The sequence below is a fragment of the Rhamphochromis sp. 'chilingali' genome (assembly GCF_963969265.1).
Source record: "Rhamphochromis sp. 'chilingali' genome assembly, chromosome: 18".
Lineage (NCBI taxonomy): Eukaryota > Metazoa > Chordata > Actinopteri > Cichliformes > Cichlidae > Rhamphochromis > Rhamphochromis sp. 'chilingali'.
The window spans coordinates 19,561,927-19,582,703 of NC_137945.1; the positions used below are offsets into that span (position 1 = coordinate 19,561,927).

The 20,777-nt window shown below is 41.7% G+C and overlaps 2 protein-coding genes across 4 annotated transcripts in view; one reads left to right on the plus strand and one right to left on the minus strand.

Moving 5' to 3' along the window:
• Positions 1-733: 733 nt before the first annotated feature.
• pcyt1ba (phosphate cytidylyltransferase 1B, choline a) lies at positions 734-11,562 on the minus strand. 2 transcript variants are annotated; one of them, XM_080864829.1, is made up of 8 exons: positions 11,158-11,562; positions 5,968-6,067; positions 4,513-4,629; positions 4,257-4,408; positions 3,351-3,429; positions 3,125-3,267; positions 2,659-2,847; positions 734-2,339 (listed from the first exon to the last, which is right to left on the minus strand). In XM_080864829.1, the coding sequence occupies exons 1-8, from the start codon at positions 11,236-11,238 to the stop codon at positions 2,115-2,117; spliced, it is 1,086 nt and encodes a 361-aa protein (XP_080720955.1). In that variant the 5' UTR covers positions 11,239-11,562; the 3' UTR covers positions 734-2,114. The 2 variants fall into 2 exon arrangements, with proteins under 2 accessions (XP_080720955.1, XP_080720956.1); XM_080864830.1 differs by lacking the exon at positions 11,158-11,562 and adding an exon at positions 9,948-10,086.
• Positions 11,563-12,334: 772 nt separating this feature from the next.
• The window catches only part of pola1 (polymerase (DNA directed), alpha 1), a 64,021-nt gene continuing 55,578 nt past the window's right edge, over positions 12,335-20,777 (plus strand). The window contains exons 1-21 of one of the 2 annotated variants that reach the window (XM_080864927.1): positions 12,335-12,493; positions 12,933-13,060; positions 13,316-13,412; positions 13,517-13,594; positions 13,676-13,791; positions 13,999-14,061; positions 14,326-14,427; positions 14,532-14,703; positions 14,806-14,974; positions 15,740-15,912; positions 16,031-16,143; positions 16,375-16,488; positions 16,563-16,637; positions 16,739-16,877; positions 16,991-17,145; positions 17,258-17,342; positions 17,514-17,575; positions 18,314-18,403; positions 18,505-18,621; positions 18,731-18,906; positions 19,081-19,210. In XM_080864927.1, the coding sequence (XP_080721053.1) occupies positions 12,445-12,493; positions 12,933-13,060; positions 13,316-13,412; positions 13,517-13,594; positions 13,676-13,791; positions 13,999-14,061; positions 14,326-14,427; positions 14,532-14,703; positions 14,806-14,974; positions 15,740-15,912; positions 16,031-16,143; positions 16,375-16,488; positions 16,563-16,637; positions 16,739-16,877; positions 16,991-17,145; positions 17,258-17,342; positions 17,514-17,575; positions 18,314-18,403; positions 18,505-18,621; positions 18,731-18,906; positions 19,081-19,210 (2,403 nt within the window). In that variant the 5' untranslated portion in view covers positions 12,335-12,444. The remainder of the gene's footprint in view (positions 12,494-12,932; positions 13,061-13,315; positions 13,413-13,516; positions 13,595-13,675; positions 13,792-13,998; positions 14,062-14,325; positions 14,428-14,531; positions 14,704-14,805; positions 14,975-15,739; positions 15,913-16,030; positions 16,144-16,374; positions 16,489-16,562; positions 16,638-16,738; positions 16,878-16,990; positions 17,146-17,257; positions 17,343-17,513; positions 17,576-18,313; positions 18,404-18,504; positions 18,622-18,730; positions 18,907-19,080; positions 19,211-20,777) is intronic. The other variant, XM_080864928.1, reaches the window with a different exon arrangement.

Here is a 20,777-nt window from a genome sequence, read left to right on the forward strand (position 1 = left end):
CCTGGTCCTGTGGCTGTAAAATAAGCCCTAATCATTACCGCACCACCACCGTGCTGACAGCTGTGTTTGGGTTTCTCTGCTTATTATGGGAAAAATCCAGAGGTCTTGTGGTTTGTTCAAATGCAGCTTTGCAAGCCTGAGCTGTGCGGTGTTCTTTATATAGAGAAAACCCCTCCAGACCAAAAAAACTGCTGAAACCTCTGCTTTCACACTTACTTATCCTTCTAATTGTTGTGGAAGGTGGAAATAATGATACAGTCTAATAGGTTGTATCTTGTTTCACATACGTAATTTTTTAAAACAGCTAAGGATTGGATTATTTTTATGTCCTGATATTTGAAAAAGTAGAAGTGAAAGACTCCATACCTTCTTTTTCACATGACCACTACCTACACCAGTTTCCATATATGTGTGCTATTGGGGTTTTATATTGTTTTTAATATCAAAATAAAGTGTAACAGTGTAGGAAATACCACACAGACCGTCACTGGAGTTTAACAGTGTTCTTTGCACATTTCCCACTAATTCAACTCTTTATTTGCACAAAGTTGAGTCAGCTATTGAACTAAAGTCATTCCCCCCCCAGTCTCTATTGACCTTTAACTTTTTAGCATCAATTAAAAAGTCTAAAAGTCTGCTTCATATTCTGTTATACATTTTTTTTTCTTTTATTCACATTTTGATTCATTTGAACATTAAAATAAATAATAAAAAAAAGACACACATTCCCAAATTTTGTTCATATAGTGCAGATTAACATGTAGTGCGTACAGGACATTAAGATCTCTACGTTGCATTATAGGGTACTTACTGTGTTGTTGGGGTGGAAGAGAGGTCTGCTCAGATGTGAGCAACGTACATTTCTAATCATCGCAGCGAGAACAGCGCTATGTTCAAGCCTGACGATTCACCCGCTGAGCTTTAATATTTTTGAGATATTTCAAGTATCGTCAGAGTTTGTCAGGTTTTTGTGGACGGCTGACATCAGATCCCAAAGAGCCAAAGAAATCTCTGCTAAACATGAAAAAAGACTTAAAAAATGACATGGCTTTTTTTTTTAATGGTGAAAATCCACAAGTGCTTCCTTTAACAGGTGAGACGCAACCTTTTATATGGCTAGATGTGAGAGTGATAACATTACCTCTTTGTGGAGTCTAAAAAATGCAATTTACATTCAAGAGGTTAATAAACAAAGGCTCTATTTTTTCTATTTCATCAAACTATTTGTTGCATGAAGCCTCAAGGATTGGATTTTGTGTCTCTTTTACAATCAGCAAAAAAAAAACCCAAAAATGTGATCTTTAAAAGTTGTGTTTATGTCTTTTTTTCTGTATCTTGATGGGTTTTGCTTAGGATTTTTTGCACATATCATCTGCATTTCAGAAACTTGACAATATACGTTCTTCTTCTGGGCTCCTGCAGAGAATTTCATATGAATATCTTAGAAGTAACTTGTGATTAGTGAATTTCAATGTGATCGTTTTTGTGAACACGGTCTAAAACAGCAAAGGCCGTGCGTTATCCAAGCATCGCCTCAGCTACTCTTAGGGTTCGCAGGGGTCTGTCGTTTAAATTCTGTTTAACTAGCACAAAATTACACAAAATGAATGAAACCAGTTTCAGTGTAGACGATATGTAGAACTGAATGTAAGACGAGGTGTTTCTGTAAGTCTGTGCCTACTCACGCATAGCTATCACACCGGTTACAAGAAAACTAGGCATCGTGAAGAGAAAATGATAATCTCACATAATAAGACAAAAAAACAAAACTGATGATATTATAAGCAAGCTGTTTGACAGTCTCTATCAGTGCTGGACAGTCAAAGATGCTGCACGGGATTTCTGTCCTTACAAAATCTGACACTGTGTCCTCATCTTCTTCCTTCCTCTTCCTCCTGTCTGCTTGGTTGCCCAGAAACAACAGAGACAGTGATGGCTTCTTAGCTCTGCAGCTCAGATTCCCCATGATCACCGTCTGCATTGCATATTTGCAACATCCTTGAGGGTAACTGTTTTTCAGTTTGTCAGCCAGTGTTTGGAGGAGTGTGTGCATGTGTTTGTGAGTGAGGTGTGCTTGCGTGTGAGTGTGCGCGTGCGCGGGTTGGTGTGACCGTCTACTTCTCGTCTTCATCCCCTTCGCTCATGCTGCTTAGAGAGGCAGACGCTCCTTTTGGGGAGGTGGGGGGCGAGGGCCGCGCGTTGTGCCAGCGGGCAGGGGGAGACGGGGGAGAGGGTGAGCGCAGGGGGGAAAGTTCGCGGGGAGGGCTATTGCTGGGCGACTCTCTGGGAGACAGAGCGTAGGAGAGCATTCGACCACTGCGCTCCTGAAACACTTGTTTCTGCACAGAGAGGGGAAAGAAGATTGAAATGTTAGGAAATCAGATCACCTGAGAAAACTGAATGTGACGGGGCGCGCTCTGTGGCGCCGCTGCGGGGAGGCTGACACACCAGAGCTGCATCGGCTCATCACGCCTCCCCTGCAGCGGCGCCACAGACTGGGCCCAACCACACTGGACTTGTTATCACATCAAAGTACAAGCGACAGGGAATAAAACTTGAAAATGTGTCAAAGACATTCCAGTGACCAAACGATATTAAGTATTTTAAAGTTTTTTCTATATTTAGTAAGCGTTGACATTGCATTGCATAGTTACTTACCCATGTCCCATCAGGTCCAAATAATTCTAGGAAGTTTCCGATGAATTCTCTGGATTTTTCTTCCCATTTCTGAATCAGGTCGTGACTCTTCTCCTCCACGCGGTAAACAAAATGCTTGCTCTTTTCCTCAACTGTGCGAACTTTCTCCTTCATCCGATCCACTTGGTTCTGTAGCCGGTACTTCTTCTCCTGAAGGCACAAAATATTGCGGATAATTGCCACGTTTTTGGAGAACCAGAACCTAAATCAAAAATTGTGAATGTTGTAAATAGGAAGCATATGTCTGAGGTCAGTTTTCAACACCGCAGCTTTGTAGTCACATCGCAAATTAAGCTCCATACAACTGTGATGCACAATATCCAAAGACCTGTTACTTTCTCAAAAGAAGAAAATCAGCTTTTTTTCACATTAATCTGTGCTAAGCTGATGTTTAGAAATACAACACAGTGCAGTAAAATGTTCTCACATTGATGTAGCTGACATTAAGCTCCTTGGCCGTGTAGCCACGTTGAAGGTTGCGTCGGGCGTAGACGTCATAGTCTCTGACAATTCTCGTAATCAGGTCAGAGGTGGAGATTCCTTCTGTGCGTTGCGTGGGTACAAACATCCCTAATATACACACACACACAGCAGGTATGTTTTATGGTGGAAAACACAGTTATTTTATGTCCTTTTAATCATCAGACACTGACCTGCCTCCTTGATGTGTTTGTAAACGTCCTCACTTCCTGCTGAGGAGTATGGAATATCATCATGAGCCACAAAATCGATCTGAGGAACAATCAAAGGACACGCACTGTTGGCACACACAAAAGTGAACGTGCAGCAGAGGTCTTTCAAGGGCAAAATATGCATGCTTAAAGTTAGACATGGCATGGTTATGAACACATCATTGCACACAGAATTTCAGGGTGATAGTCACAAGCGTCTCATCATTAGAGGTCTCCTAAATAGTAAAGAAAATTTCCTTACTCACAGCATAGCATCCTCCTCAAATACTTTACTCACTAGCTACAGGTATTAGGTCACAGGTGACAGGTTTGTATAAGTGGATGTGTGCAATACATATAGTAAATTTACTAATACTTCTACTCGAAGCACTCGAGCTTCATTCACCCGTTTACACACATTCACATAGCGCGTTTGTTCTCTTCCTCTAAGCATTTCATTCGTACACTCTGACAGATGCACTGATGGGGAGTTGGGGTTCAGTATTTGCTCCCTGGGGATCAAACTACTGATCTTCTGATAAGTGAATGACCAGCTCTACCTGTATATCAAAGCACAGCAGCATTAAAGGAGCTAAACTAGATTAGACTAGATCTGAGTGAAATATAATTGAATTTAATAGCAAAACTAAACTAAAATAAACTTAATTGCTAACACTGCCTGCACCATTGACTGAATGTGAGCAGGTAAGTTTCTTTCAGGTAACTTCACCCTGAAACCACAAACTTTAAAGCCCAAGGAACTGTCAAGATCCTAATTTTGAGCAACAAGTGTCTCAAAACTTAGCCGATTAGTGAACAAAATATTTCATCCAGTTTAAAGCTTATATAGTTCAAACCCCCGCCTCCCACACACACACACACACACACCTTGTGTTTCTCAAGGAACTCAGGCGTGAGAGTCCAGGGTGCATCTCTCAAGACCTCATCGACATAGCGGCAGTGTCTCAGCGCCTCGTAACGTTCGTGCTCCGTCATGACCGTGAAGCCCTTGTACTTGTGGGTTAGTTCATCACTGCACACTGTTTTAAGAGCACAGCAGCGACATACATAAAACTCGTGTGAGGTGTGGTGATTAAATAACAAATCTGGACAGGTGAAACCGTACCAGTGTGGTCTGTCTTACCTCCTACTATGAGGTAGGTGTTTGGAAAGAGATTCTTGGCCTGCATGAGAGCACGAGCGTGTCCAGAGTGGAATAGGTCAAAGATGCCATCTGCGTAGACTCTGACTGGCCGGTCCACTGAAAATACAGAAACACAAAAACAGTACAACATCACGGGAACAGGTAAGCATAAGTGAAGTGGTGTGCTGTTAGAGTAACAGTGGATATAGCCTCGAGTCAAACACAGAAACAGAGAATACTTACAGTACTTTTGCACAGCTTCATCTGGAGCCACAGAGACTCATTTAAACATTTTTAAATGTTTCCGAGCATGATCAAATTGGCAGTGCTTTTGGAGTCAAAGGATTTTTTTCCTCTTTATCGTTTTCTGACTGTTTTTCACCAGCTTTGGATTCGACTAGGGTCAGCATCACTGCTGGTAGCATGAGCCAACACCTGGACCCAACAGCGGTTGCACAGGTTGTCCAACTCCTCCAGGATTGCACATCAGTGGGTGCCATTGTCAGAAGGTTTGGTGTCTCCCAGCACGGCCTCAATAGCACGCAGGAGATACCAGGAGACAGACAGTTATTCTAGAAGAGCTGGACAGGGCTCGGTATCTGCTCCTTAGTGCAGAAGGAACAGGATGAGCACTGACCCAAAGAAATGACCTCCAGCAGGCCACTGGTGTGAGTACAAGCTACTGAGTACCATAGTGAGTTGGTGCAATTAAACTTCAGCAAAATTGACTAGCCTCCTGCTTTCATTCCTAAACCATTACACAGTCCACATCAATGTAGATATCCAGCATGATTTTTTCTAATGTGTTTTCAAAGCGTTACAATAATTTGTTTGAGCAGTTTATAGCCATACCTTTTTAAATAACATGCTAACAGACAGAAAGACAAAGACAAAAGAAAGAAAGAGACTCTTTTGTGGAAGTAATGAGTGTAGTTGAACTGCCAGCAAGTTACTGCAATATGTAGTTAAACCCCTACATTAATTACAAGTTCAGTCGTCCCCAGCAGTGGTGGTGACATGAAAAGGACCAGTAATGACTTGCCCATTTCAGTCCAATTATCTTGTAAAAACACATGCTATTATCTCACATACTATAATTAATGTAGCAGTGCAAGTACAAGAATACATGGGAAGTGGCAGCTGTAAAAATGGCAACAGCAGACAACAACACATTTAGTGGAAGGAGTTAGCACAGAACTAGTGGTGGTAATGACATCAGGGGTAAGAGTGTAGTAGCTGCTCTGAGAGTTCATAGTACAAACACTTGGAACAGAACCATTAGTTGCAAGAGCAATAGGAGCTGTAGCAGTGGTGGTAGTAGTAGTAGAAAAAGAAGTGATTGTGATAGAGTAGTGCAGTAGGAGATGTTGCAGATGAATGCTGTAAATGGAAAACATCAAAGCTGGGAGAAGACTGTGCGCAAGACAGGAGGATACCAAACAGCAGGAGGTCTACCTGGGGTGCCTTTGCAGGCCTGAGCAATGGTGAGCTTCTCATGAGGCGCGCGACAGTCACAGCTGGTCTCATTGGCAAAGATGGCAGGCTCCGTGAGAGTCTGGGACAGAGAGTGACCAGGTTAAACAGAGAATGAACGAGGGAGACTGATGATAGTTACTTCAGCATCCAAAAGCATTGCAGAGAAACACACTCATCTATCACTTCAGCTATGCACAGCATGCCTCCTTTTTCACGCCCTTCCCCACTTACTGTAACCTCCATTAAGTTATTGATCATAGCTGATGTCTGCGCTCTATTGGGACAGCAGCGCATGAAACAGACAGCGCTGCACTCAGTGTTATCGATCAGTCAGTGTGTGCGGGCAGACATTTACCTTTTCGCAAACCTGTGTGTGCATTGACATGACGGCACAGATAGATAAAGAGTAGAGCTACTGATTCAAAAACCTCCCAGGAAAAATGCAAAACAAGAAGAGCACTTGTGCAGCAAACTCAACAAGGTGAGGAGAGTTATCACTAGGAAAGGAAGCACAGGTGAGATATGGGTGCCTGTTAGCGTGTGTCAAAGCTACATCAAGGTTAAAGTGTTGCAGCACGCCTGAAAATGTGTCTTTTCGTGCCATCTGTTAACTGCAGGAGAAACGCTGAATCTCATTCACACAGATAAAAGGGACCTGGAGTCAGCACAGAACAGAAAGCCGTGGGAGTGTGAGAGGAGGAAGAAAGGATGGAGACAGATTCAGCCTCTTTGGAATAAACAGGCACCTGACGTCAACATGTATCCTCCAGGAGCAGCAACCGGCCTGGCATGGAGACAAACCAGTAAACGTGACACAGAGAAGGTGAGTCGGAGGGGGTTTTAAAAAGGTAAATAGATTTTAAAAAAAAAGAAAACACAGAGCTAGAGGGCAGATTCTATTTGCATATATGTATGCATCAGTAGTCCATTATAATGAAGGGAAAAATGATGCCAAATATTTTATATTGACCTTAAAACAGTACCTCACTGCCATAAATCAAAAAAGAAACATGCCGCTATTGTTTACTGAATTTTTATTACCAACCTCGAATTTGAGTAACAAATCAAGACCCACCTCGGTATCCTTATGAACCTTTCTCACTATACCCTTTAACAGACAGCTTATAAACTCTTGTGCCACTTAATGCATTGGTCAAAATTTCCAGTTAGGTATCTCAAAACTTTGATTGCTTAGAAGTCAGTAAGTTGACATTTTGAGACACCTGACTCAAAATGTCAACATTTATCCCTGCTGACTGATAGTGACCAGAAAGGTGGAACCAAAGACAGAATGCAGGAGAGAGTTCATGAACTGCAAAAGCAAGCTTTAGTGGCAGCTATCCAAGTTCAAAACACAAGAAACTAAAATAAGCAAACAGATGATGTGATAAAAGATGAAAGAAAGACAGAAAACTGACAAATAATGAGAAACAGGGGGAGAGGCACACAGGGGAACACAGTCAGCAACAGGTAAAAATCATTAGGGAAGGCAGACAGGAAGCAAAACAAAAGAAAACAATTTTCAAAGTAAAAGCCGGTAATGATTTAAAGAGGCTGAGAGATACCAACAGTAACACTTAGCAAGATGACAGAGAGAAGGGAGCGGAGAGGGACCAAGGCATAAACACAGAAATGCAACAGAGAGAAGCACAAAAAGAAACACCAGAAATGTGCTAATAAACCAATAATAGAACCAAAACAACTTCTATTAAAAACTCTAAGACAGGGGTAAGCAACTCCAGGCCTCGAGTGCCGGTGTCCTGCAGGTTTTAGATGTATCCTTGATTCAACACAACTGATTTAATGGCTAAATTACCTCCTCAACATGTCTTGAAGTTCTCCAAAGGCCTGGTAATGAACTAAGCATTTGATTCAGGTGAGTTGCCTACCCCTGCTCTAAGATGATAAAATAAAATAAAACAGCTACACACTTAACACCACCACAACTAAGACTTGTAATATCCTAGAATTATAAAAGAAACAAACAGAACCTCGAACTTAAACACATTAAGTAAAGAACTCAAAACAAGTATCGAAGGCAAACAGTAGACAGTTAGATCCTGACTGGTCCTGTCTCAGTATTAGAGATAAGTAAGTAATTTTGCCACCTTTGTGCCACATGAATGCATGCTTGTACTTCTCTAACTTTGGAAATGCACATGGCTGGATCATAGATGAATATTTGTTTTCCCAAAAAGGAGTTCAAATTGCACATGTATAAGCTGCACAGTATAGCCTGCCTATGTGCAACAGCTGTGCTTTGTGGTCATTTCTTTTGTCCTGTCTTCCTCCCCTCAGAGGTTTCTTCCTGTTAAATATACGTTTTTCCTTCCCACTGCCACCAAGTGCTTCCTCATAGAGGGTCATCTGATTGTTGGGTTTTCTCTGTATTATTGTAGGCTCTTTACATTACAATATAAAGCATCTTGAGGCGACTGTTGTTGTGATTTGGTGCTATACAAATAAAACTGAGCTGAATTGAATTTCTGTATTATGTGAGCTTCATCAAATGATTACATTGAGTTTAAGGAAAGAAGGAAAGGTTTCCAATACATACTGTGTCAACAAAAACTAAAGTTTTCCTTGGACATTTTGGCACAATATGAATGAATTTACGCAGGTAATACATTAAATCACAGTGTGGACTAGCCCCTCAAAGTACTTTTTCCATCCTTTATCATCCCTTCACTCATAAGTACCTTTCCATCTCTATCCTTGAGCTTCCTAACCTGCTGCACATCCTTTCCAGCTTGATCTCTCTGCTTAGCCAATCAATACAAGTCCTTTTCCTTCCTTAGTGTCCAGCCTCACATAGAACTCACTACAAGCCTTTTCCTTTGCCTCTTCTATTATCTACACATAGCCTCCCAGTAGTCCTGCCTACTGTCTTCATCAATCTGACAATCTAACTTTTGCTTTGCTAACCTCTTCCTTTAAATGCTTTCCTATACTTCCTCATTCCACTGCACTTACAGACAACACTACAGCCAGGAGGTGTTGGTTAAAAGTGTTTATTAGAGCTTAAAAGTGAATACATGCATAACTCCTAATATGCACTATGATCCAGAAAGCATTAAGTTTAAAAGGTTTATCACAATGTGCTCTTTCTGTACTAGATTGCAATTTTTTTTAAGATAAAGCAAAAGAGGACCAACCTGCATGCACAATCTTACCCTAATGAACATTTTGCTGTTCGTCATGTTAAACAATCCTACCTGTCATAAACTGACCCACCAATTTCCAATTCAAGGACATTAGAGTTAAATCAGGGCTGCAACAGAACTGGAGGAGCAACCTCATCACCTGTGATTCACCTATGGCCCAGGAAGAACAGAGCTCCACCATCTGAACACAGCAGATGGTAAAGACTGAAAACCAAGTGATCAGAGGTACAGGCACCTGACCTATCAGAGCAGGCGCTCAGTAATGCCCACTCTGGCACAAGCAAAGAACATCTGGCATAAGAAGGATTAAGGCTGGGGGGGAAAGAGAGAGCCACAGGGACATGGGACATGAGACTAACAATGAGATTGGCTCTCAAGAAGAAAAAATGGCTTGATGGAGTGGAGACAGAGGTGAGGAAAAGGCAAAATGGAGAGTTTTTAGAGTTTTTAGGAGCATTAAAGCCAGAAATCACACCAGGGTGAGCAATCATCAAAAAGATAGAAGAGATAAGAAAGAGTATCCTAAAATAGGAGGCTCTGTAATCCTCGCTGCAGCATTTTCGCCCTCAGCAGGACGTTCATGCTATGTTGGCTACCGTACGGACCCCTTCCCTCCTTTGGCAACACACTCAGAAACACCCACACACACACTGTCCACTCAGCACTCTAAGCATATCCCACAGCCACATGCTGAGGGGATCTGTTTCATAACAGGACCCTTTGTCTCCCTCTCTGTCACACACACTCTGTGCGCAATGGAAGACGAGAAAACGCACACAGGCGCGGATGCCCTACCGTTCGGGGATGAGGGCAGGTGTGTTCAAGCTCCTCCATTATTCCCAAAGACTCATGGGATGCAGCTGTGGTCCCTCTGATATGTGACTCAGCATCAGTGAAACGATGCCTCTCCTCACCACTCTGTCTCCTTCCTCTGTTCCCCCGCCCACTCTCCGCTCTGCCTCTCTGTCTGTCCTCTCCTCCTCATCTGATCCTCTCTGCTGCAGAGACGCAGACTCATGGCAGAGGCCTCACTCTGACTATTTTTTGGAATAAAAAAATCTGCCTTCCGCGTTTTAATAGCAATTTAAAAAGCGCCAAGCGCCGTCTGTTAAAACACAGTTATATTCCCGTTAGTCTTGCGCCATATTAAAGCTTTAACATAAAACACTTCTCCGAGTTAAAAGGCTTTTAACCCTGTCTGCTCAGGGGTGCCCCTTTAGGGTATACGGGGAAACACCAGAGCACTCTTCTTTTGATTGCTTGACTCTATGTTGAAATCCTCACATGGGAAAACATATTTGGCACGACCTGTCTGTTTATTACTGTGTACTAACAAATGAGCACAGATTCAACCCAAAACAGTGTGGGGATGAATTAAGAGATCACACTGGCATCTTTTCTCGAGCCGCGAGTGAATCTGTGTCTGCGTAAACGATCTCTGCGCGCTGAGGAGCTTTCTCCATGGCGACGGAAAAGAGGAGAGAGAGCTCCATGAGGTAGCCAATGAGAGAGGACCCCCAGTATACCCGGTGAGGATTGGTTGAGCAGGCCATAGCACCATCAGTGAAAAATGGCACTGAGTGGCACCGTTATCCGCCAAACACTGATTTAAATAGATGTATGTGGGTTTTCACGTGTCTAGTGTATGTGCTTATCTTTGTGTGAGATTTGTAAACAAACACGATTGTGGGAAAGAAGAAGCTAAAAAAAAACTGTGCTGACTAGTTTAGTATCCCTCATTGCATAACTTAAGGTAGACCAAGCACCTATAAAGTACAGCAGTGCATTTGACTGTAATATGACCGTCGTATTTTAATATTTGGAGCATTTTCTTTAGGGTTAGATTCCGACCACTCACAAAAGTTTACCCTCCAAGCTAACGGGCAAAACTTACCCCCGCAAATCCTCACCAAAAAGAAGAAGAAAAAAAGTCAACAAATGGAATAGGCATATAAATTGCGCATAAAGGAACAATTATTTTAATGTCTATATAGGGATGTCTTACCTTTAGAGATCCTCTTCTGCGACAAAAAGGCGCGACAGGTGCGCAAGAGGAATGCGCTCTGACGCGTCGTTGTTTCACCATGGCGGAACAAACAAAATATCACAATCAGACTCACTTTTTCTCTGCTTTGCTCTTTATAAAGTGAGTGAGCTGCGCAGCGGCAAAAGTGCAGCAGAGCAACAGCAAGCTGTTTGTCTACTCTGACCAAAGGACGTATCAGCTGCTCAGCGCTGATGAGCAGCGACAACTGTGGGCCATAGTCGATATAGCAGAGCTTACGGTAGACTTCCTCAGATTTGTACCTCAGCAAACGGCCTAATTCATGCAATCTGCAACTTCTTACCCTAATGAGAACAAGTGGAAAAAGCGTAATGTTGTAAAGACAAAAATAAGATGAATACTACAAAGAGCGTTTCTAACCTGGAGTGTACTGTGCAGTCCTCCGGAACCTGGCGGAGTAATCACTGTCTTTAAATGTATAGAAAGCCAAAATAAGCTGTGTGAATGAAGGACAAAACACGCTTTGTGTTCTCATTATTGGACGCACTGTGTCTCTGTGGCCCCAATCTGGGACAGGAATCTATTGTCCTCTCCATGGACCGGTTTGGTTGCTGTGGAAACCAGCTTCACTGGGGTAGCCAGGCTTTGAAAAACAGGGCAAAATAATGGCCCCAGTTCTAAAAATCCCCGGATTTATAGAATGGTTTAAAAGTTTTTTGTTTTATAAATTTATATTGTTCTTGTTTTGTTTCTTTTAGTCAAATTGCGATGCAATTTTATTAAATAAAAAGAAATAAAAAGTCACTATAAACTCGTTTGAACCTCATACAATATTTAGGCTAATATCATATAAATTGACTTTTTGAGACCACTTTTGACAAATTTTTTGCTCAGAAACTTTCTCTGATTTGCATTTTAAACTTCTTTAAGTTACATAAACGTGGTTTCTGTGTAAATTCTGAAAACGGTCGAAATTGTGAATATATTTTCAGCGCATGCTCTGTTTGCCACATCGCGCCAGACCTCAGTAATCACACACACTTACCTGCCAGATAAATGTAATCAGGTAAAAAGGGGAGAAGATAGGGCGCAGCCCGTAGGGATTGTACAACACTGCCACCTTGCGGACAGAGGTGAGATAGCGTGCCAGTTTATTGGTTGGGCGCTCTGTCGTCACTTCCGACATATGACTTTCCCCGGGAAGACGATTTGGCGCGAGCTGTTCTGTTGTTGTGTTGACCTGCCATAACCGTACGAATAAATAAGACAAAACCCCCACTTCTCCCCATGGCTCCAGTGTCAAACCCTGAGAAAGACATGGACGCTCCGGACGGCGGTGAGTTTTGGACCTCGCACTTCTGTTTTTGTTGACTTTTGGCGACATTGCGGTGGCAAAGCGAAGAAGCTAGCTGACACGTTAGCTAGTTCAGATTATGTTAATACGCCTGCTATCAGGCTTCGCTCATTAACACCCAAAGTGCCCACCGTTGTCTGCTTGCCAGCGTTTTCCACTGTAAAAGGAGTATTATTAAGGTTCAAGCAGGAGGACATGAAGGTAGCTACCAGAAGAGCGTTGATGCAAAGGTCTGTTAACTTCTGTGGCGCTTCGAGAACGACAAAAATCTATATAATGACCACCAGTAAGTCTGCAGACGTTTAAATTGAATGGTAAAAGAAACAGGGGTCAGGTCGATCTGGCATGTGTGTATTATATGTTTGAAGAAACGAGTCAAATGGCCCTTCCTCATACTGCGTTGTCTTGACCCTCTCCTCAGACGATGGAAGTGAAGCCTGTGGTTTGGCGAAGACTCGCTCCAGACGGGAGAAACGGGAGAAGGTGGGGAGGAAGTCCGCACTGGAACAGCTCAAAAAGGCTAAGATGGGAGAGAAGATCAAGTATGAGGTATGAAAGGCAGCCATATCACTGGTTCCTGGTTTAAGGTGTGTGAAGAATGTGTTAAATTGCATCAAACACCTGTTTTAACTGCGTCACTGTGGCTTAATAAACAAAGCTGGTTAAGTCTCTCCATACTTCCTTTTACAGCATCTGTTTTTCACTCATTAAAATGATTCATGCTTTTCTCTATCCTAGGATGCTGTATGCAGGTGTCATTTCACAGTAGTACACCTGTGTTTTAACCAGTGTTGTGTTTTTCAGGTGAAGGAGTTCAGCAGTGTGTATGAGGAGGTGGACGAGGATGAGTACTCAAAGATGGTACGAGAGAGGCAAGAGGATGACTGGATTATTGATGATGGTTAGTGTCAGTTACCTCAGCCTGCTGTAGGAATATTTATACTGTGCCAACGTCACAATTGTTTTATTACCTCTCCCTTTTTTTTCTTTTTCTTTTTTTGCCAGATGGAACAGGATACGTGGAGGATGGACGAGAAATCTTTGACGATGATTTGGATGATGATGTAGTGGAAGACAAAAGGGGTAAACACAAGGAGTTGATTACATTTTCTGGAGTAAGTTGTCCAGATCAGGTGCATGAATAGGTTTTGTTTGTTTTATCAGGAAAAGGAGGCGCCAAAGGAGCTGACTCAAGGAAGAATGTGAAGAAATCTGTCGTAGCCAAACCCAACAGCATTAAGAGCCTATTCATGAACAGCAACGTCAAGAGGCCTGCTGAGGTATGTGTTTGTTAGCATCTTTGATTTGCTTCTGTGAAAAATGCCCCGTGCAGTCTACATGTAATGATTTCTGTGCCTGCATGGTGCTTTGGATATTCCAGTCAATGTAAAGCTTAACAACATCCAGCTTTTTTTATTTTTATTTTTTATTTTTATTTTTTGTCGTTATGCATTTGTCAGATGTTTTTGTACTTTTGTCTCTTACAGAAAGATGTGGATCTGTCCAAAGATGACCTGTTAGGGGATATCTTACAGGACCTGCACTCTGAGGTTGGTAATTCTTCATTTAAACATGTGACAGTAGTCTGTAGCAAGGCGTTTTCATCTATTAACCACACTTGTGATTACACATACTATTCTAAAATCTGCAATGTTTTATTATGTTTCTTTTCTCACCATTTTTTTACTTTTCTCCTGTTTGGGCATGATGACATATTCCCTTCTACTTTTTTTTTCTTTTAAAGGCTGTAATTTCTTTCTTTTGGTGTCTTAGCCTTTGTTAATATGGCTTTAAAATATGCTCCGTCTTTCCAGAAACCAGCTCTTCTGACCCCGCCACCTGTGGTGACTCTAAAGAAAAAGAAATCTGTGGGATCACCCATGAATCCCTTCTCTATCAAACCTCAGTTGCCAAAGGTAACTCACTCCACCCTCCTAATCAAAGCATATTGATTAGCTCTTTAGACATGTTTATAAAGTGGCTTACCTGAAATTATAACGAATCATCATCCCTTTGATAGCAGGACTCACCCTCAGCTGCTGGGGTAAAGGCAAAAGTGATTCGAACGCCACCATCACACTCTGCCCCCAGGTCATCAGTCCGTCCTCCTTCGTCCACATCTGCTTCTCTTGTGGCAAAGCAGAAGGTAAAAGTGGAAGAGCTGAATGAAGAAGACAAGAACGAAGAAGAAGGTAATGAAGATAGTTTCTAATCTCTTGCCTTTTTTTTTTTTTTTTTTTTTTTGCTTTGTGAAAAGTTTATGCACTAACTTTACATTTTAACATGTTCCTCAGTGAATGATGCCATGGCATTTGATGAGATGGACTTTGATGAACCGATGGAGGTTGGCCTTGAGGAGGAGGCCCCTGTAGTGAAAGACGATGCGGAGTCTAAACATGAAGTAGCAGCAGTGACTGCAGTCAAAGTTGAGGCCAAAGCTGAACCTCAGGATCCAGTCCTCATGTGAGTTTTTCATGCCTTTAGTTCAGCCTCATTTTATTTCCCATAGTTGTAGTTCTATGGGTTGTGCTAAAATTGCTGTCTTTCAGTCCCGAGGAAACGAAGCAAGGACAAGGAAAATATAAAATGCATATAGCAAAATTAACCCGGTGCTTATGTGAGTCAATTTAAATGCCATTTAAACAGGTGTTTACTCCTGTGGCATCTGTTCCTCCCGTGTTTTACCTGCACATGCCGGTGTTTCTAAAGGAATTCGAAAAGCTAAATGCGATGGCTGATTATTGCATTGGGCTATTATGAAAATGACTGCAATTCAGTTCACTTCAGTGGTTCACAAATGTATCTGGGTCAAACAGCAGGGCTCCATACATTAAAGAAGAAGACAAAACATGTCACTCTTCTGTGTCACACCTGCAGTCAATCCCCCACAAAACATTGCTGGACTCATTAAGGTCTGAAATGATTGTAGCTTTGAGTAACTCCAGATTAAAAATAAAGATCTAAGCCGTCTTGTTGTGTTGTTAACTTGCAGGAAGTCAAAAATGAATTCCCCAGCAAGTGAGCAGCATTTAAAGTTGTTCACACTTTCTTTTAAAAACGTGGGAGTCTTGTGTTGCCTGATTATATATTGACTGCGTTGTGCAGTCAGTTTGATGATTGCAGGTGCAGTTAGCATGACCCACAGAACTAATTATGTTCTTAAACTGGAATAGTTCACATATGAGCAGATGGGTTTTTAGCAGTTTCTTTGCTGTGTTCCTTGTCAAGGTCCAGCAGAATTGGAAGCTCTTGGGGACAAGAGGAGGAGGGCGGAGGTAACGACGCTCCGGCCGAGGTGCAGGTCGATTCCAGCCAACTTCCTCTGGTGGAGGGCCCGGACGGGGAGCAGGTTTTCCGCTTTTATTGGTTGGATGCTTTCGAAGACCCATACAACCAACCAGGTGGGTCCCATTTTCACCCACTGTGAGGATAAAATACAATGCGGTTACGTTTACTGTTTTTAAAAAAATCATGGGCAGGTTTGTAGAGCTCACCCTGATATGTGAATTTAAATGAAAGGTGTGGTGTACCTGTTTGGAAAAGTGTGGATTGAGTCTGCAAAGTCTCATGTCAGCTGCTGTGTTAGCATCAAGAACATTGAGCGGACCATGTACCTCCTACCTCGCGAATATGTAAGTTTCATCTGTCGAAAAATGAATTACCTGTGAAAGTAGAAAGCTATGTGATTGTGTTGTTTAACTATGATTGAGTTAAGTAGTATTTATATTTGTTTTCCACTACACAATATTAGCAATTGAATATATGGAACTATATTTGTTGGAATCTAAAAAGTGAGATGTAAGTTTTATACAGAAATATCTACTGATTAAAAGTCTAATTAGTGTTTGTATTGCATTTAACAGAAGACAAACCCCAGGACCGGGGAGGTGTCCAACACTCCAGTAGGGATGATGGATGTGTACCAAGAGTTCAACGAGCTCTCTGAGAAGTTTAAGATCATGAAGTTCAAGTCCAAGGTCTGATTAGACTGTAAAGTGTGAATGTAGTCATGTTTTTAGCTTGTGTTTGATTTCTTTTTCTTGTCCTACAGAAAGTGGAGAAGAACTATGCGTTTGAAATTCCTGACGTGCCCACTCAGTGCGAGTACCTGGAAGTCAGATATTCTGTGAGCAGACTTGTATATATGCTATTCCCTCATTGTCCTCGCTTTATCCAGCTCTTTATGTTTAGATAAGCTTTAATCCTTTGGGAAATATTGTTTCGCAGGCTGAGTTCCCCTCGCTGCCTTCTGACCTCAAGGGGGCGACCTTTTCCCACATTTTTGGAACCAACACATCCAGTCTGGAGCACTTTCTCCTCAGCAGGAAGATTAAAGGCCCTTGCTGGTTGGATATCAAGTCACCACGTGAGTAGGAGATGTAGACTTTTACTAAGTTTAACTTTATCTGTTGGAATTTTGCAAAAAAATTCAGATGACATGTTAAACTTAGTCTCTAAACTTCACTGTGTCAATGTTAGAGCTAATGAACCAGCCGGTCAGCTGGTGTAAGGTGGAGGCGCTCTCTCTGAGGAGTGATTTAATCACAGTCGTCAAAGATCTCCCACCTCCACCACTCACTGTCATGTCCATCAGTCTCAAGACTGTCCAGAACCCTAAAACTCACCAAAATGAGGTCAGAACACACACGATCAAATATCCTGCCGGATACTGCGATTTTATGCTTTTTGCAAACAGACTGAAATACTAAAGAAGTGAGGACTCAATGCAGTCATTTTCCCCTGCAGATTGTGTCTCTAGCTGCGCTTATACACTATCGCTTCCACATGGATAAATCTCCTCCTCAGCCTCCGTACCAGACTCATTTCTGCGGTGAGTTTTTTCATGGCGTCGCACATGAGAATGTAGTCTTTGTATGCATAGTTATTTATTGCTGTTTATTTTAACAATCCCCAGCCTTAACGTGTAAAACAAAATGTCATTTAAGAAGTAAAACCAAAGACTAAATGAGTGGGCTTGTCATTTTATTATTTGTCTTCTCAGTTATCAGTAGACCAGCTGACTGCATCTTTCCTTATGATTTCAACGAGGCTGTGAGAAAGAAGGTGAGCGCGTATCCAGATGTAAACCTCAGCGTGTTGGCACTCATTCATAAACTGCAGCTTTAAACATGCATACTAACGTTTAGTGCACAAATCTGGGATTCATCATCTTCTGGATGTTGTCCGTACTCTGCCTGTGGGACATTCCTGTCTATTTTTCCTCTGTTAATATACAGTACAGGTCACTTCGGACGAATATTTGCACAACGGGGTGCAACATGCTTCTTTTTTGTCCAGCATGTTAACAGTTTTCCTTTTGTTAATCACCATGTTCATTGGACACTTACGGATGTCTTAGTTGATTTTGACAATTCATATTAGCAAGCATTGGAGTTCCTCTTGTTTTTGCTCCATTCATCATACTGGACTTTACTAGAACAAGCTTCACCTTCTGCTGTGCCAGTTATTTGTTTTAATTTTTTATTTTTCTATCGATGGTCTGTTATCAGTAGCGCATCGCTGCTATTGAGCGCGTTTAGGAAATTTCATTCTGCACAATGCAGGGAACAGCTGTGACTGGCAAACACAAGCGTATCCGTGGTTATTTAGGGAGTGCTTGATTTGCTTTTTGTTTTATTTGTGTAGCACGCATTTCCAGTATCACTCATTGAAGTCTGGGAAGCCAAAATAGTGAATGTGATTAAAATTCAGTTAATTTTGCTGCTTTACATGGAACTTGAATAGAAGAAGCAGGGTGCTGTATTTTAGTGAAGACACTGACGGTGTGACTCTCTCTGTTAGAATGGGAAGGTGGAGATCGCTTCTACAGAGAGGACTCTGCTCGGCTTCTTCCTGGCCAAGATGCACAAGATTGACCCTGATGTGCTGGTGGTGAGTAGGAGACGTTGAGATTGTGATAATGATTTTTAATTGGGTTTAAAGTTATTGTTTTGTCTCTGGCTAAAAACACTGTACATGTTTGTTTTCTGTAGGGTCATGACATCTTTGGATTTGACTTGGAAGTTCTTCTCCAGCGCATCAATGTGTGTAAGGTTCCCCATTGGTCAAAAATTGGACGCCTCAGGAGGTCCAATATGCCCAAATTAGGGGTAAGGAAACAAATTTGCTGAGAATGTTTTCTTCAAATGTACTAGAAAGAAAGAAAAAAGAAAAAAAGAAGCTTTATGTTCTGTCGTGCTGGTGCTTTTGAATCCGCAGGGTCGTAGTGCCTTTGCAGAGAAGAACGCCACCTGTGGCCGTCTGGTTTGTGACGTGGAGATCTCAGCCAAAGAGCTGATTCGCTGTAAAAGTTATCATCTGACTGAACTCACTGCTCAGGTGCTGAAGACGGAAAGAATCACAGTCCCACAAGAAGACATTAAAAACCTCTACAGGTAAATACATGTAAAGGGTAATTTCACCAAAAACACAGGATAAGAAGTACAAGTCATTTCTTTTGTATTATTCATCTATAAAGTTTCTACATGTTATTTCTTCGCTCACAAATCAATGTGGGAAATAATATGTGTACATTAATATATATATATATATATGAATATGTGTGTCAGTGACTCTCCTCACCTCCTGTACCTGTTGGAGTTGACATGGACAGACGCCAAGTTGATCCTCCTGATCATGTGTGAGCTCAACGTGCTGCCACTCGCCCTGCAGATCACCAGTATTGCTGGAAACGTCATGGTAATGCCGACAATGCTGCTCTTTCTTTAACATAATTTAACATGCACAATGATCTTATAGTTTGGCTGAGCCACAAAACTCAAATTGACAGTTTGCAGCATACCAGAGTATTAACAGTCAATTAGTCACATACTTATAATTATTTATTTATTATTTTATTTATTCATATAGCACATTTAATTATAACAGGAACATTGACCAAAGTGCTGTACAAGAATACAAAATACCTATTAAAATAACCTATAATATTGATACCAAACATCAAATATGAATTAACAAATAACTCTCATGCTGTATTAAAAGCCAGTAAATAAAAATGTTTTTTAAGATAAGATTGAAAAAGATTGACAGCAGGAGCCTGTCTGATGTGTAGGGGTAAATTAATCCACAGCTTAGGCGCTACGATTGCAAATGCTCGATCGCCTCTGTGAACCAGCCTCGACCTCGGTATGGCTAAAAGCAAAAGACCCCTTGATCTAAGAGACCTAAAGGGTGCATAAGGCTGCAAGAGGTCAGACAAATACCTGGGAGCCTGTCCATTCAGGGCTTTGTAAGTCAACAATAAATTTTTTTTAAAGTAATTCTGAAGTGGTGAGGGAGCCAATGAAGAGAGGCAAGCACCGGGGAAATATGTTCACATCTTTTAGTACGTGTCAGAAGATGAGCTGCAGCATTCTGGACCAACTGCAGTCTTGTCAGGCAGGTCTGGCTAACTCCAGCGGAGTTGCATTAGTGCAGCTGGGATGTAATAAAAGCATGAATCGCCAAAAAATGATCTCACCTTAGATAACAGCCTCAGTTTGAAGAAAGACCACTGTACAACTGAGCTAATCTGTTTTTCAAAGGTGAAATTGCTGTCAAATATAACCCCAATATTTTTGGCATGCAATTTAATAAAAGGCTAAAGACTGTGCAGGTTAAAATGGGAGGTGCTGGGATTGCCACTTGGTCCAAAAATTATCACTTCGGTTTTGTTCTCATTGAAGTTAAGGAAGTTTGAGGCCAACCGGGATTTAACTTCACCGAGACACTGAAGTAAGGGTTCTAGTAATGCAGTCTCTCTCAGCTGATCAAGAAAAGCATAACAAGTCTAAGCCACAATAGCAATATCATCATCTGACATTTTGGTTTTAGGTTTCTCACACAAGTTTCCACACTTATTGTTTATTCCTTGGACTCCATATTTTTAAAAGTGATGCAATTCAGCCAATTTCCAAAAAGATGATTCTGTTCATCTTCAGTTTCAGCTGACTGCAGGTTTCTCCAACCTTATAAACAATGCATTTGCATAATGAATGAACCCAGCACCACTGATAGAAGACCTCAAGACTGATCTGTAGAAGTCACTTGGATGAGTGTCGAAACGTTTCTCCCACTGAAAACACAGTCAAGATAAACAATCAACTTTTTTGAGATTTCCTTACCTACAGTATATGATTGAGCGTGCATCAAGACAAATGCAGATAATTATTTAGTAAGCAGGCTGAAGGTGACGCTGGCTTTATGGACAAAAAACACCAAAATTAGATAAGCTACTGAAGTGGGTCATGTCAGTAGCACTGTATGG

Coding starts and splice junctions, on each gene's coding strand:
- pcyt1ba (XM_080864829.1), bottom strand. CDS start 11,238: ATGGTGAAACAACGACGCGTCAGAGCGCATTCCTCTTGCGCACCTGTC. Junction 4,409..4,512: donor CACCTACCTCATAGTAGGAG/GTAAGACAGACC, acceptor CTCTTAAAACAG/TGTGCAGTGATGAACTAACC. Junction 2,848..3,124: donor TTAATGTCAGCTACATCAAT/GTGAGAACATTT, acceptor TTGTGCCTTCAG/GAGAAGAAGTACCGGCTACA.